General features: G+C 42.7%; 1 protein-coding gene across 1 annotated transcript in view; it reads left to right on the top strand.

The window, feature by feature from the left end:
* The first annotated feature begins 388 nt into the window (after nt 1-388).
* Nucleotides 389-16,956, top strand: part of ATP9A (ATPase phospholipid transporting 9A (putative)) — a 57,871-nt gene continuing 41,303 nt past the window's right edge. The window contains exons 1-4 of the mRNA XM_054391778.1: nt 389-456; nt 9,003-9,147; nt 9,485-9,598; nt 13,040-13,148. Coding sequence (XP_054247753.1) covers nt 389-456; nt 9,003-9,147; nt 9,485-9,598; nt 13,040-13,148 — 436 coding nt within the window. The remainder of the gene's footprint in view (nt 457-9,002; nt 9,148-9,484; nt 9,599-13,039; nt 13,149-16,956) is intronic.

The following is a 16,956-nucleotide window of genomic DNA, read 5'->3' as shown; positions in this document are numbered from 1 at the left end:
AGGGCAGCTGGCGCTGGCAGCCCGGCAATACTTTGCCCGGCGCTCCAGGTGCGAGGTGAGGGCAGAGCAGGTGCCTGGCAGCCGAGGAGCAGGTGGCAGAGCTGGGGAGGGCAGTCCGGAGCGGAACTGGGCCGGGCGCTCAGGAGCACGCAGGTGGCGCATAGGGGTGCGAACCGGGGCAGAAAGCGAGAAGCAGACCGGGTCGGGAGGGCGGAGCGCACCGGGGCGGGTGAGGCCGCTGCGGCACCTGCGTGCTGGGAGCCCAGCAGCGCCGAGCCCGGCCCCCTCGGCGGCGCTGCGAGACGGCGGCGAGCCGGGCCGAGCCGAGCCGAGCCGAGCTGCTGCTGGGAAGCGCATCCCGCCCTGCTCCGCCCCGGCAGCCGCGGCCATGACCGACAACATCCCACTGCAGCCGGTCCGGCAGAAGAAGCGGATGGACAGCAAGCACCGCAGCGGGTGAGCCGCTTAGGAGGGCCCGGGGCTCCGCTTCTCGTCTGGCCGCCGCTTGTGTTGAGGGGGGCGGGTGAGGCGACCCACAGGCCCCCCGCCTGGGGGTCAGCGGCGGTGCCTCCGCTCGGGCACCTTTGTGGGTTGCCCGGAGCAGGCGGGGCGTGGAAACGCATCGGAGGACAAGAGGGAGCCGTGGCTCCCTGCGCTACGCGGCCGCGGTCCGAGCTCGGGGGGAGGAGGAGGAGGAGGGGGAGGCAGGCAGGCTGGCGCTGACAGGTTGTTCCTGACGCCATTGCCGTGGCACGCCCGGGCGGCGGGCAGGATACTGCTGGGCGGTGCTGCTCTGCGGCCGGGGGCGCCGGGGCTGGGGAGAGTGGGGCCAGCCATCGGCCCCTTCCGCGGGGGAAAAACCGTGCCTGCCAGCCCTTATTCTCCTCGTCTTCTCCATACAGCCCTGCAGACAAAGCGGTGCCTGGGCAGCAGCGAGCGCGGCTGATGGTCGCCGAGGCCGGCACGGCGAAGTGGGGCAGCAAACGCCCGGGGCTCCGCGGGACTGGCCAGGCTGGCCCGGGCTAGGGGCGGTTGTGTCACCGGCTGCCTGGCACCAGCCCTGCTGCTGGCCCTGTTTGTCATCCCCGCTGCTGCGCTGGGCGTAGCACTGGGGAATCACAGGCTGGTGTCTGGGCGAGGAATAGCAAATGGTGCGTGCTTGTAGCTCTGCAGCAAAGGGCTAAGCGCAGAAGGCTCTGGTTAACTGTATCAGTTAAAGCAATACAATGTCCTTGGTGTGGGGTGTTGCAATATCCTTGGCGCGGAATGTGTTCCTCAAGGAGATGTATGCAGTAAAAATACGGGTGTTTCTATGCAGGAAGATCAGTAAGAAAAAGGATCCATTACTGTTGTTTCATTAGGAAATTGCAGCACTGTCCAGCCAGGTTGGTTTGTGCCCAGTGCGATGCTCAGGGTGCCCAAGTTGCTTGGCTGTTAGTTATGGTAGTGCTTCAGTTGTCATTGGGTCATTTGGTTTTTAAAGTGTGGTGAGCGATATTAGCAAAATAAACCAAAATATCAAAAGAAATCCCGACTGTTACAACAACAGGAAGTTGATGTTTTTTCTCTTGTTTGTTACGTTTTTGTTTGATAGTTTTGGTTTGGATTCCTCTAACTGAGATTGTTCTACATAGTTTATTCATTATTAGAATAGTTCTTCAGTATCAACATGCCAGATGATGCTGAGCTGGGAGGTGTGTGTGATGCAAGTCATTCCCCAGCGCCTGTCACATGCATCACTAGGCAAGTTCCACGAGGTGCAGCCACCATGGCATTACATTTGGTGATGTGATTGAAAGGGAACAGGGAGAGGTGCAGGCTTGAGAATTTTCTCAAAGGTTTCTTAAAGCTCTCTAAACTCCACCAAGACCCTCTTGGGTATTACAATTTGGTTAGTAGTGTCTTAACAGAAATTGGCCTCATCTAGCCTAAGCTATGGTTTGTTGTTTGTGGACTCTACCCGATTAGCAGTTACAGAGAGAATGTTTTTAGTGTTAGCAAGAAATTCTGGCAATGTGAACTTGTGAAGGAAGATCGCTTAGGAGTTTTCTTAATAGTAGTATGAATAACTTGGATTTGGTGTTTCCAACTGTGATTTGCTGTGATTACTCTTTTTGGGGGTGGGACTTACCATACATTAGGAACTCAGGTTTTGCTGATAAGTAGCCTGTAATATGTCAGCAATTTGATCAAACAATAGCATGGATAGCAAATCATCAAAGTCAAGCAAGTCCAAGTCAGTATTAGTATTATAACTCAAAGAAGAAATTTGCCATCAAGTCAGGAAGGGTCCCTGATGTCGCATCTAGGGTGGAGTCCTGGGAATCCTAAGCCATAATAAAGACCTTTTTTCTTATATTTCCTCTGAGAAAAACCCAGACAAAAGAATTCCAAGTTATGTTCTTTGATACATATGAAAACACAGGCTTAAGCAAGATCTTGAAAGGCTACACCCTACCCCTGACTGAAGTTTCAGCTGTGGATTTTTCCCCTCACCTGTGGGAAAAAGTTCTCAGAGATTTTTTTTCAGTGTGGTCTTCTAGAGTGGGCAACAGATTTCTGTTTGGGTACTGAATGACTTCATAGAAATCTTCATGTCTGTTAACAAAATGTAAGAAATGCCTGACTCTCATGGAGGGCAGGTGTCACACAAGTGAGGCTTTCATTATAGCCTTAGCCTCTAGTGTCCTTTGAAGGGAAGCCAGAGAGGAGCTTAACACAGTAGCCTTGCAGAGATGAATGATAGTACAGACAGCTTAGATCTGTGTTGGAGAAACCATGTGTTTGATAATGAAGTGGTTATTTGTTCCTGAGTGTAACTTTAATGTGGATTTTCTTGCTGCAGTCGGAGGCTAAGCACTAAATTCTGCAGCTGTCTGCCTTGAATTCAGCCATATTCTTCCAAATGCTTTGCAGCACTCTGAAAGCCACTATGAGATATGTGCCAATTAGGAGGCATTAACTGCAGCAGGACTGTTGGTGGAATGACAAGCGAGTCTGAGCTTCCCAGGTGCTGAGCTGTGCTGGAAAGGGAGCTGCAAGTTCCTGAAGCACCCTAGATACTCCAATGCATGACACAGGTTGTTCCTTAAATAGCTTATGGTCTCAGTCCACAGTCCTCCAAGGCATTTCTTGAAACTATCAAACTGCTGTTCCCATGTTGTCTCTGCAGTTTAAAGAGACCTTGACCAGGAAATGCTGGGGGAAGAACAGGGAATGAAACACAGAAGTAGGAGTTTTACAGCAGCATTTCATGTAGCCATTCCATTGTACATGCCTGTGTACTTAGGCTCTATTTAAAATGGCAAATTCCATTTCTAAGTCAACAGAGTGATGGGAGCTCCTGCCCTCCATCTGCCTGTGTGTGGGTGTGCCACGGCGCGTGCGGAGCTGGGCTGGTTTCCCACAGCCAAGCTGGTTTGCAGCACAACACTTGGTGGATGGGCAGGGGTGGGGTGCAGGAATAGCAACTCTCCTGAGCCTTCTCTAGGCCACCCCAGCTGTACTGTCATACAGGCTGAAACAGGGGCATATCTGAATCATGGGGAGGTGCAAAGAAAAGGCTGTGTGGGTGTCATGCCTCTGTTTTTTGTCAATAGGAAATTCTTTGTATGCTTTTAAAATAATGAAATATGGTAGGTTGGGTTGCATATTAAAGATGGCAGCAGAGCCTATAAGAAACACAGAAACATCATGCAAGAGATGTTCTTGTTGCAGAAGTGATTAAACACTTTCAACTTAGCACTAATTTGACAAATACTACCCCAGTATTAGACAGATGTGACACGTTTCCATTAGATTTATTTCATGCAAAAAATGCTTGTGGAAGCATTTCTCATTTGGTCTCTGAAATATTTCTTCAAACGTTGCATAAACCTGCCTCTTGGTAATGGCTGTTAATCTGTCATCTAACAGTCAATCTGTCATATTGTTGCTTCCTACATCATCACTAAGAATGCAGTTTTTGTAAATATAATCCCAAGTGAAGTATACAGAAGACCTGTTCTTCAGCACCTTACGTTTACTTAGATCCCTGTGCAGGTTAAGGGCCACATCACTGACAAGAATCAAAAGTTTCAGATACAGTTCACATTGAGAGAGATGCTTTTGAGTGGTTGTGATTTTATTTGGGGATTTGTGAGTTTGATTTTTATTATTATTGCCAAGCTATGATTTAGACTGTAAATAACACAGTGCTATATAAGCTTCCTTATATAAGATGTCTTCCTATATTTTCCCGAGTTCTTTCTATAAGATGATAATTTTTAAAAGTTCAAGTTCATGGTGTACTGTGACTTGCTAATAGTCAAGGGCTATTGCAGTAGTGTTCTTCAGTGCTTCACTTGCAAAGTGGAGAAGGAGAAATGTTTAGGACTACCTATTCCTAAACTTTCCTATAAAAATAGTTACATTTTTTTTAACTTTGTGATTCTCATTCCTGGAAAGCCTGCGCTAATTTTATCAGCATCTCTAAGCAGCAGTATAAACTTTCAGCTCTTATTCTAGACAATCTGTCTTTCCCTTTCAAGTACATAGTCTTCTGATTTCCTGATGGAAAGTATTTTTCTATTTGTAATAAAAGCCAATAGTTCTCTTCTGTCAGAAACAGCAAACTTCTTCCAGTGACACTGACCTTGCCCTGAGCAGAAAACTTTGGGGTAATATGATGGCCCTTCCCTCATTATCCAGACCTTCTAAGCCTGATACCTAAAAATAGGGCTTGTATCCAAACAAATAGTAGATCACAGAATGATGCAATGTCAGTAAAATTCTTTTAGGTAGGAACAACTTAGTTAAATGGAAAAAGCTGATAGCCCCATTCAGCAGGATCTTTTACTGACTGAGCACCAGGATGATCTGTAAACACATCTATATACTCATTTGTATGTGCTTAGAGTATCCAACTGAATGGATTTGTCAGATTGTTTAGTTTGGGGTTGGGTTTTGGTTGTTGGTTTTGGGTTGGTTTTTTTTTTTTTTTTTGTTTGTTTTTTGATATTTTTTGTGGTGTTTTTTTGTGGTGGTGGTGGGGTTTTCTGGTGTTTTGTTTGTTTGTTTCTGAGTTTAAGGTTATTCAGTTTCCAGAGTGTAGGAAGGGAAGAGTACCCTATCTGAAAAATGTTCATTGTGAGGTTCACCACCTGTGTCATCTTTCCCTTTTGCTCTCAGTACAAGTTGTGTTTTGTCATCCCAGTATGTGGGTATCCCAAGCTGGATATTTATCAGCCATGCAGTGCCAGCCAGCACCAGGCTCTTACTGATGCCACACAAGGTGTTGTGCCACCACAGCCTGATGCAGTAGTGAGAGTGGCTGTGGAGAGCTGTGTTTACTCACATTGCAACACTGGCACATGTAAGGCAGAAAGGGTTTGGGTAGTCATACTGTCCTGTCTGCATGTGATCCTGGGCAGGTTAATGAAACTTGCCATTAGTCTGCTAAAACATGATCTGCCATTGCAGCTGTGTGAGTAAAGTGCTTTCTAAGGGTCACAGACGCCATGTGCAGGATTCTAAAGAACTAATGAGCTTAGTAATGTATTCTTCCTTGATGAAGTTTAAGACATCATTCAAAAGTTTTTTGGTTTTGTGGTTTGGGGTTTTTTGTTGTTTGTTTTTTTTTTTTTTTTCCATAATTATGGCAATGGGATGCTTTTGGACAGGTGATAAACATCTGCCTATGAGAATGTGCACACGTTCTGTGATTGAGAAATGTCTGTGTTCTGACACTTGTGCAATTGGTGTACAGAGGTAATTGTCACTGCTTAACATTCCCCACTAGCCTCGGTTTGGATTGTGGCTTTCTGTTCTGTGCCTGCCTGGCAGAGTGCAGGCAGTTTGCAGAGTGGTTTGTGGGACCAGGGGAAAGAGCAAGGTCACAGAATAACTAAGAGTTAAATGCCAGCACTGGGGTTAATAGATGTCTTCGTAACAAAAACTCTTAGTGTGTATGTGATACAGATCAGAACTTGGATTTTTGAGGATTTTCAGTAAGGGTGCATGAGTTCCCTGCTCAGCACTATGGCCCTGGAGGAGGCTACAAGACAGTGACGTACTAGGATTCCTGAGCGCTGATAAACTTCCTCAGTTAAAGTGTTGCAACATATGACTCTGTTATTGCTGGTTGTAGTATTGTGTTGGACTTCTTTTCCCCAGAAACTCGTTTACATCACGTAGAAACCTTGTGCAAAAAGGCTATGTGGGAGACTTTTCAGTAGAAATGCCAGATATTCTTTACCTGAGCATAGATACTACTGATAATCACCTTTGAAAACTGGCCAGGCAGGAAGCTTTTCTTTTGTTTGTCTAATTAGGTTTTCAGTTTGCTTTCCCTGCAGTTCAGGGGGTTGTGAAAACTATGACTCTTGGCAGGCAGCAGTGCCACAAAACTGTCTTTATTTTTTTACACAGCAGATTCTCTCACATGCCCTTTCTTGCTTGGAACTGCCTTATTTTTAGACTGATCTCAAACCTTATAGTAAGCATTTGCTAATTAAAATTCTTACAGCAACAGGTATCTTTGTAGTAGGGATGTTAGGAGAGATCAAGGCTTTGACTGCAGAATGTTTGCTAAGTTTTTGGGTAATTTAATTTTTGTGATATTGCCTTCCACTTCCCTGCCATTGTAGGTGCTGTCAATACTGAGGGCTGCTGTCTCATTTAGGAAAGCACGAATGTAAGCAGTTATGCTGTACTAGATGTTAGGATTCAGACTAATGAATTTAAAGTAATTTAAAAGACTGAAAGCAATACAATTGTATAAACAGGTGGGCAGAGTGTGTTTGCCTTAAGGTAAAAATGTTCTGATTTGTCTGTGGGGTTTGTTTGTCAATTTCTTGAGCGTATCAGGGAATTTCACTTTGTAAAAAACCAAAACAAACAAAATAGTCCAAACAAACAAAACTCAAACCAAACCCACCAAAAACCCAAGCCACTACAAGTAAAAACAAAAATTAAAAAAAACTATAGTAGTATATTAAGGTACTACAAGTTAATATACTAAGGTGGTATATTAAATTATTAAAAGTAAAAATAAATAAATTTAAAAAAAGGAAAATCATAAACTATAGTAGTACCTTCTCTTTAAGCCTTATCCTATAGTAAATATTATGATATAGGTGCCTAGGTATTTTTGCTTTTGAGAATGATCCCTGGAAGAGGCCTAGCCTAAAAAATAAACAAAGGTAACTGTTTTCAGATGTGTGATTACAAGGACTGGCTGACTCTTTCTGTGACTGGGAAGCATGTTGTGATGAAATGGGCTGTGTGGACACCAGGTTTGCTCCCTTGGGCAAAGCCTCTTACTTGGAGCATTATTATAGAGGTCATTCTGAATTCACAGTCATTAAAACATGGAATCAAGGCTAATCTTGTGTGGTTTTCTCTGTCATGAAAGAAGGGAAAATACTTCCTCTCTCCCCCCCATACAGCATATATATACCACCATTAAAAATAAATATTTAGTATACAAGTGATTATTTGTTCTAGGTCTTCATCTGCAAAGACAAAGTTATAGTATCAAGCCAGTAGAGTATACTTCTGAAGTAGGCTTTATGAATTAATATACTTATGAATTTCAGTGTTTAGCACCAGTTTTACTGTTTGTCTCATGTTGGTAACAGCTTCTCAGATGTGGATATTATGCACATGTTATTATTCCTGTGAGGAAGAAAGCTCTACTGGTTAGTTTTTCTTAACAAGAAAAGAATTTGTAGATTTGACAAAAAATACTAGTTGTAGCTTTTGAAAGTGGGTTACATTTAGGGTGCTTACAGTGTCTGTGGTTTTATTGTACTGCCCAAGGAGTAGTCAAAGGTGGAAGTCCATTGTCTTAGAAATGTTACAAATGCAGAATAGCAGGTGATGTTCCTGTCTAAAGGGAGTCACAGATGGCACTGGTGGTGCTGCAAGGGTGTAGGAAGTCAAATGTCTCTTGTATATATCTGAACAGGAACCATATCCATTTTTTTCCCCCCCAGTAATTTGATCTAGGTGTTCATTGCTATCTGGGTTTTGAACTGTCAATTTCTGCATTCCCCTAATTTTCTTTTCAGTAAATGTACAGTTTGCAAGTCAGAGCTGACCTCTACATGGTCAGTGATGAGTATGTGTAGGTGAAAGCAGTGGGATTGTTACTGAAATCAGGGGACCTTGCAAGTGTTCTGATTTTGGAATTGCAGGTTTGACTTACATGAAGTTTGTAAGAAATGTTTGGCACCATATAAAACTTGTGATTTCATGTTCCTTCAGTACTAATGTGTGGGTGCTGTGTAGTGCTCTGCTATCTTGTCTGCATTTCAGTCTGAAAGCTGCTTTGAGCAAGAAAACCTCCTCTGTGTTTGGGTGGGACCTGTATGCTTACGGCTTCAGTTGTAATAGAGTGCAGACTAAAGAAACCCCACTTTTTCAGGGCTCATCTGCCATTCTTTGTGAAATACAACAATGTCAAAGTAATTTGATTATGCAGGATGTCTTTTGTCTAGTTTTAAAAGCTTGTGAGAAATTATCTTGCAAGTCAGCCTTGTGCAGTTAATGTCTGTGCCTGCTCATGCAGCACTGAAGCACCTTTACTTCTGGAAGCAAAGCAGATTTTTTTTTTCTTTTTTTAATTCCTCCTATGTAGTGAAGGAACTGATTAAACTGGTAACAGCTTTTGCTGTTTATTTGCATCCAGCAGGGCCTAGGCTGCCCAGCTTTGAGCACGTGGTTGTGTGATGTCTTAGCAACAGCTCTAACACCATACAAGATGTTTGCTCATAGCTCAGTGGACTGTGAGGCAGGTCTGCACTGGCTGTAGCAGGCAGAGTGTCTGTGTTTGGTAGGTCAGGTCAGGGTTTTAAGATGCTCATAATACAGTAGATAACTGACAGATGAGGTGTGGTGATTGACAGATCAAGAAACAATACTCAGCTGTTCTGCCTGGCTGGTGGAGAGGGACTGGGGTACATGTGTGTGTCAGAGAAACATGTTAGAAATTAACTCATTAATTAATGTTCCTTCTATAGGTGTTGTGATTGCTTAAGATGCTGTGGCAGGAGAGACCCAAGGCCTCGTACTGTATGGCTTGGCCATCCAGAGAAGAGAGACCAGAGATACCCTCGCAATGTGATCAACAATCAGAAATACAACTTTTTTACTTTTCTCCCTGGGGTATGTATGAATAAAGTTAGTTTTCACGACCCTTCACCAATGCTTTCCACAGTTTCTGTGGTTTTACATTAAACAGGTACAGAACCTGGAGCCAGAGGAAATAATTAAAGTTTGAGTTGCATTTGGTAGACCTTCTGCAAAAGTAGCAGCAGCAAACCAGACACAGATCTGTGCTGAGAGTCCAGGACAGTTTTAGGTACTAAATGCTAAGTTAGCATTTAGACACTAGAGGAGCAGGCAAAAATGTTTCTGGTGGTTAGTTCAATATGCATAACTTCTGTACTCCATTAATATCCTCCTCCTTTTTTTTTTTTTTTTTCACTTTTTTTCCTCCCAGGTGTTGTTTAACCAGTTCAAATACTTCTTCAACCTTTATTTCTTGCTTTTGGCCTGCTCTCAGTTTGTCGTTGAAATGAGGCTTGGTGCACTTTACACATACTGGGTTCCTCTGGTAGGTAATTTAAAGTTTATTTATTCAAAAACGTTTAACTTTTATTAAATTTCTTTTGCTGTCTTTCTCTAGGACATAAGTTTGTACTTTCAATCATTCTGTTAGCTTACTTCTTCAGGCCAACTCTGTAGATTGCCATAGCATAGATGCCTGTTCTGGCCTTAAGCTTTTTTTTGTAGAGGTTTGACAAGGATGTCAGAGGATTCTGCCCTCAAGTTGTTCATCTGTGGGGTGTTACGAGGCACAAAGCTCTTGCCACTGGCCATGGTGACGGCAAGTGCAGCAAGGCTTTGTGAATAACATGAGAAATGAATAGAGACTGGAGCAACATATGTGCTGTTCACAGCTGCATCTGAATGTAGGGTGTGCTCATGGAGGGTCTGTAAGAGGTGTTTCACCCTCCTGGGGAGATCATGCAAGGGCCAGTGCTTGTAGGAGCCCAGACCAGCCTGGTAACTGCAGTGAAGGACCGAAGGGCACCTTTCAAAAGTGACCTTAATGAGTGGCCATATGCGCAGTGATGGCAAATTGTGCTCCCCTGCCAAACAGTTTGACCTGTGGCCCTGAGATAGGTCAACAGACTGCTTCATAGTTTAACCACATTGTAAAAAAGAAATGAAAAAAATGAGAAACATCCCCTCACAAACCTCCCACGTACAAAAATAAATATAAAGAGACATACTCACACACTCATTCACACTTTCTCAAGGTGCAGATACTCTTTTATTCCTGTAAATGATTTTGCCCTTTTCTTTTGATAGCCATGTGTCTCACCTGCCATCAAAGGAAATCAATAATAATCACTTCTGAAGCAGAAACCCCAGTGCTGTCAAAGGATAGAAAGAGGAATAGTTGCATAGAATAGGCTTCTTAAATCTCTGAAACGCACTGTGTGAACTAGTTACAGCTCTTAAGCATCAGTATCTGTGTATTTTTTTTTCTTTTATCCCAGTAAAACAATGATTTCTGGTTCTGTGTGAATAACTTCTCTGTTGCACTTAGCTTATTGTAGGCTAATTTTGTTTCAGAGGGCCATCTGCTGAAAGCAGGACTGTCTTTAAATTTAGGTTGGTTTACCTCATCTACCTGTATTTTGAAAACCTCCAAGGATAGATGTCTTTTCTTACTTTAAGAAATGACACAAAACCAACTGAGAATTGTTTTAAAAAGCATAGAGCTGTTTCTAAGGCACTACTTGTACACTGATATTGAGAAATGCTGGTGGTAAAAATTCATGGCTCTATTGAGGGAGCTGAGGAGGAGCGAAGGAAATCTTTTTTCTGCCTTTTAGGCTTTCAGTACTGTGAAATCCCTGGTGAAAGCCATAAAGAAGTGAAAGTGGCAGCTTTGGGACATTGCTGTTAAAATTCTGTTTGTATTAAAGTTTGGATCTCACTGAGTTCCTTTTCCAGTGTGTGCTGTATTGCATTTGCTGTGTGAATTTAATGCTAGTTTCTTAAGATCCTGTCCTATAAATAAAGTATACAAGCACATACAGGGTCTCTCTTTCTGGGTTTTGTATAGGCAGTTGTGACTTGTCTGTGCCAGGTGAGCAATTACAATTTGGCATATGAGCTGCCAGAAAGCAGGATAAGAAGGTCTTTGTTCATTACTGGCTGCTAATACAAGTGTTGGGGATGGAATGACATATGAGATGACACAGGGAGTTGGCACATGTGGGAATATTTTGGGGCAATTATTTGAAGGCTCTTCAAACAGCTGAAACATAAGTTGAAAATAACTGATGCTTTTTAATTTCATTTTGGAAAGCAGATAGGACTTTCTAGCTAAACACACAAATGCAACTTGTAAATGGAAGTGTTTATTCTTTTCTTGATTTGTTGGTTGTGGGAATGGGTTTTCCAGGGTGCTGCAAAACAGATGGTTGCGGGCCTGAACACTGAGGAGTGAAACATTTCTCTGAAAATATTCTATTAGCGGCTTCTTGCTTTCAATGTTTGTAAATACAGGATTGAATACAGGCATTGAAAAGAAAGCTATAGCCCATCCTTGGCTCTCTTCATGTGTCTGCATTTTTAAATACCGCAGAACATACTAGGTTGCATTTCAAGACTGATATTAATTAAACTAGATACTGCATTTAGGCATGTATGTATGTACTGGAATTAGGGACTATTTAGTTTTATTGTGGGATTGTAAGAACTGACAGGTAAAGTTCAGTACTGTTCTCCTTGAGTCTTACTAGCTCTTAGGTAATTATTCATAAGATTCCTTGTTAAAACAAAACCAACCAAACAAACCCCCAAAAACACACCCCCAAACAAGAATGTGAATTGTTGTTTTGGGTTGCGTTAGCAGTGCTCCACAGCAAGGCCATCCTGAGGTGGTTGTGGAGGTCAGGTTCCCAAGTCCCTTGTGCCCAGCTTAACAACTGCTACACAGTTTTTTGGAGGTGTGTGCACCTGAAAATTAAGTTACTTAAAGTTGGAAATTGCAATGCACTGGCAAAATCTGCAGTTTGGGTAGGTGGCTACTTAGAGGCATTTTCCTATGTTTTTCATGCAATCCTCAGTTCCTAACATCACCCTGCCTCCTTAAACTACCAAAGTTTCAAATTGGCAGAGATAATGAGTGCATGGTTGCATTTTTCAAGAATACATGTTGTAAAAAGTTACTTTTTCTTCTGTAGCAGATAAGGAGTGTTTTAACTGCTTAGTGAGTCCGAATGAATAGTGCCTAACAAATTGCTTTCTGGTACTAGCCCCATAAAGAATTGTTTTGCATTAACGTAGTTATATTTTATATATATATATAGTGAAGGATGTGATGTGGGCATTTTCCTCATGACAAGAGGAAACGAAATGACTGCTCATATCCACAGAAAAGTAGGACTGAAACCCTCATCAGACAAATATGCAATTATAGTATGAGTAGTTCACGTTAATATATTAGAATGCCTGTGTGGGTTGAGTGTGTGTACACATACACATGAATACACACACATTAAATAAATAATGCTAATGAAATAAATAAAAGGGTATACATTTCTGTATAAAGAAATATCCCAGATGAGGTGAGCTAACTTTGATGGGGTGGAGGGAGTAGTGAGATGTGAGTGGTCTTCTCCAGTCTTTTGTGTAACCTCTCCGAATCTTGGTTACTCGCTTGTGAAGTGAGATTAAATGTTATTTACACTCTTCAGATCAACTTTACAAAGAATTGCTTGGGGAGTTACTTGCAGAGCATCACAGTAGAGATGAGAAACAACCAAATTTTGTTGTCTCTTGTCAGTTGGCTGCTCGGAGTTCTGCACAGCAGCATATAACATCACTATAATGATTTAGTGAGAGAAGATAGAGTAAGGAAATGCAGATTGTTGGCATTGCTACTGATAAATATTGTTCTTATTAGAGGCAGATGTGATTTTTCCCTGACCTTTTCATCCATTCTGTTCCTCCCCACACCCCATGCCCCTTTTAGGGATTTGTGCTTGCTGTTACTGTCATCCGAGAGGCCGCGGAGGAGATCAGATGTTACATGCGCGACAAGGAAGTGAACTCGCAGATCTACAGCAAGCTCACAGCGAGAGGTCGGCTCGGTGGCTCCAGCCTGCCCGCTGCATCCTGGCGCGGCTGCGGCAGCGCCGGGGGTTGCAACTCAATCAAATGCTGCTGACAGTCGGAGAAGCAGAGTTCAAGGAATGGGGAGGGGGTTATGGGCTCGTAGGCACGTGGCTTCGCGGCCACACCACTGCTTCTGCCGTGGTGGAGGCTTCGGGGGTTCGTGTGGCTTCTCGTGGATGGCTCCTTGCTGGGCTGTGGTGGATGCAGGGCTTTGCGGAAGGTTTCCCAGGGGGATGCACAGCTAATGCGAGGGGTGTGTGTGCTAATTGCTTCAGATAGCTTCAGAGCATCATCTTGGAGATTGGAGGCATGGGGAGCAGGCAGCCAGCACGTTTACACATGCGGGAGCCTACTTGGTGGGCTGGGAGTTCACTGTGAACAGCACCAGGCAGGGTGAACTTCTAAGCAGCTGCTGTGATTATTTTGAAATTCTGCTTGCTTCTAACTCCAGTGTGGGACAAAACTTCTTTCCCAGTTACTGTTCCTTTTTGGTGGACTGGAGTCACTAAAGAAAATGAAATTGGATCTGAATTGCACTAGGTTGTGGAGGTGGATGTTTCCAGAAGGGAAATGTGTTTTCCTTCCTGCAAAGCTGTGACATGAGAAAAGCATTCCTGATGTTGCATGGACAAAGGGAAGGAGAGGCCAATACAGCAAACAGCGTAGTAGGAAGAGAATGAGAATGGAACTATAGTAGATATGATGCGGTTTTTGGGGTGGGTTGGTTGGTTGGTTTTCCTTCAGTTTTGGTAATAGTGCATCTGTCTTCCCTTTACACATGTTTTTTTGCTTGTTTGTCCTGCCAGTAAGAGAGACAGATGTAAGAAGTGTTCCTGTAAGCTACCAATTCATGTTCCTTAATGGCAGCAACAAATGTGCTTAAAGAGAGGAAGATCCACACAGACAGATAATTTGCAAAAGCAGCTTGGTACCACAAATTACAGTTAAGTGCCAGTACTTGTGTGTACTGAAGAAGCTTGTGGGTGCCTGTAAATTTAAGGTGGCTCTCTTGACATGTTCTATCACTTGTTGAACACACAATACCAGTTGAGTTTGATTTAATTTGTTTTTTTCCTGAGCTTTACCAGACAGAGACTTGTCATGCAAGTCCTTTGCTAAACAGACTGTGTGATATGTTGCCATGCCATTTGTGTGCTTCTGTTAGCCATAATTGATGTAGCTCATCAATACTGGCAATATCCTATCTTATACTTTATTGTGTATATCATCTTTAGCCCCATCCTCTAACTGTGAGGAGTTTGGAGGCCTCATTTGTGAGCAAGCCCAGGTTGAAGCTCAGCTGGGTCTGATCCCTGGTTCTGGCCATTGTTTACAGCTGTGCCATATCTAACAAAGACATTTAAATTCTTGCTTGAAAAAATCGAATGCTGTCTCACTTTGGAGTTTCTCCTAATACCATGACAATGATGGTGAATCCAGGGGTTTGTTTTTAAAAAGGGAATGAACCGAATGTAAGCAACTTCTTTATTTCATTTCCAGTTTCTTTGTTATAGTTTTTACTCCTGAATTAAGATGCAGTGAACTAGGTATAGTAGAAATATGCTGCTCTCAACACTTGCACTTTTAAGAATAAGGCTGCTTTTAAAATGTAATTGCTTAAGGCTGTATATATTTCACATGCTGGGAATTATGAGGCAACTCCAAACCAGGGAGTTTGAGTTTCTGAATATTAAATCCCCTTTTAATAACATGTTCTTAGTACAACACTTAAAATGCTTGGCAACCAACAAAAGCCTCATCCAAGAGGGGTGTACTACATCTATTTAAAGATATAAAAGAGTTGCCTTCTGGATTCTATTCAATGATCTGTAAGGGGCCTGACCTCTCCTTTAGTTCTTTTCATATTGCTATTACGTTTCCCATGAATGATTTCCCTCCCCCCAGTCCTTTAACTTTTCCAATTTTGTGAAAGAAAGCAAGGAGGATTGGCAGCTGGGCAATAGCCAAAAATCTTAAGCCACTTTATTTAACATGAATTTGGTGCAGAAACAGAAATGAGACTCTCTAGCAGTGGAGTTTGGGGTAGGAAAATACAGAAAATTATTTGATTTCTTGTTGTTTGGGGAAAAAAACTAATTTTCTATCTCCTGCTGTATCTCAGTACTCAAGTTTTTCAGGAGACCTGAACGTCTACTTTTCCACAGGTTAAAACCATAGCACCTCTGAGAATCACCTAGGAGTAGGGAAGAACCCTGTGAAGCTGCCATAGCTGGGGGACAGAAGAGTGTTGGGTTTGTTTTATTGTATCTGTTTGTACAGTTAGGAAAAGTAGATAGGCATTCAAGGAAGTCCTTCATCAGGTCAGAAGGAGAAGTAGTAAATAACAAAATAAATTGAGAACAGAGATCTTAACCGTTAGTTTTCAACATAGCTGGCAAATTCCCAGAGTACTGATGCACAAAACCCCTCTGAAGTGATGCTGTGTAATTTTTTTTTTTTTAAATCCTCACAATGGTTTCACTTCTAAAGCCAGTGTTTTGGGGGAGGGGGATTAGATGAGGCTCAGCACTTGAGCACTGCAGTCTGGAGATTTGCTACAATGGATCTAATGGAGCACTGTAGCTTTCTCCAAGCTAATTTATTTCCATTTTATTTTTATTTGCATGAAGCTGCAGCTGAGTTGGCTGGAGAATAGGTTTTTCCATCTCCAACTTTGGCCTCCCAGTGGAACCCCATGGATGTAAATACATACTTAGGACTGAATGAAGTCGGAGAGAGCTGAGCACATGCTTATATGCAGTTTTGAATAGGGACAGAAGTAAGCAGAGATTTAAGTGTTTTCCCGAATCGGGATCCTCTTGTCCTCTTTGTGTGCAGTTCCTCACCCTTTGCAGAGCCACAGCTGTGGGCACAGCTCGTGATGCCAGCCAGGAGCTCTCCAGCTCCAGCATCCCCATCAGTCTGGTCCCCCACTCATCAGGGGTTGGGGGAGTATTTTGAATATGCAGCTTTGCTTCTGTCCATGAAACATTTTTTTCATGCACTCTTCTTGTTAAGCTTTTTAAGATTTGCTAAACTGCTTGCTTTGTATTTAAAAAAGAGAAAAAAGGAAGAATCCTCTTTGAAACACATTTTATTTTGAATAGAATTGGTGAATTCCAGGGTCTAATCTTTTGGAGGCAGCATGACACAGAGTAGACAGTAGTGTATTTTCTGTGTTTCTTTATTTTACATACATCAAATAAACCCCACCCTGAACCTCTTTTCTACCAATATGATCTATTTATGTTAAAAAATGATGAAACCAGCAGACTTTTGGAAAGCTTCTTTACTCGAAGGCTTTCCATTTAAAGGACAATTGTTTGGATTGTAATAAAAAATAATCAAATTTCAATCCCCTATTCATAAACTTACAAGCCTCCTTGTGTTCAGAAGTCTGTGTGCTGACTTTCTGCTTGATAGAAAGCTAGAACTGTGCTTGCAAATTCTTGGTTTGTTTTTCTTCTCTTGCAAACCCACCCCTCCACCCCGGCCCGGCCCGGCCCCGGGTAACACTGCATAATAGGGGAAACTCCACAGAAAGAAAGGGGAAGAGACCTCCTACTGAGGGGTGCTACTTAAGATACAGATCATTGGCATTTACCAGCCATATAAGAAACAATATTTTCCCAAACCCTCTGAGTCCTGCTCCACAGTTTATACAGCATAAGGCTGCAAAAGCCAAAAGTTTGGTGCAGCACATCCAAACAGCCCTTTTTTTCCAAATGCATTTGACCTGTTTTAATAAACCTCTGGTTTCATCTTTAATCTGAG

The sequence above is a fragment of the Indicator indicator genome, chromosome 24 (genome assembly GCF_027791375.1).
Source record: "Indicator indicator isolate 239-I01 chromosome 24, UM_Iind_1.1, whole genome shotgun sequence".
Classification (NCBI taxonomy): domain Eukaryota; kingdom Metazoa; phylum Chordata; class Aves; order Piciformes; family Indicatoridae; genus Indicator; species Indicator indicator.
The sequence above is the reverse complement of the archived record's forward strand: the minus strand, read 5'-3'. Positions and strand labels throughout refer to the sequence as shown.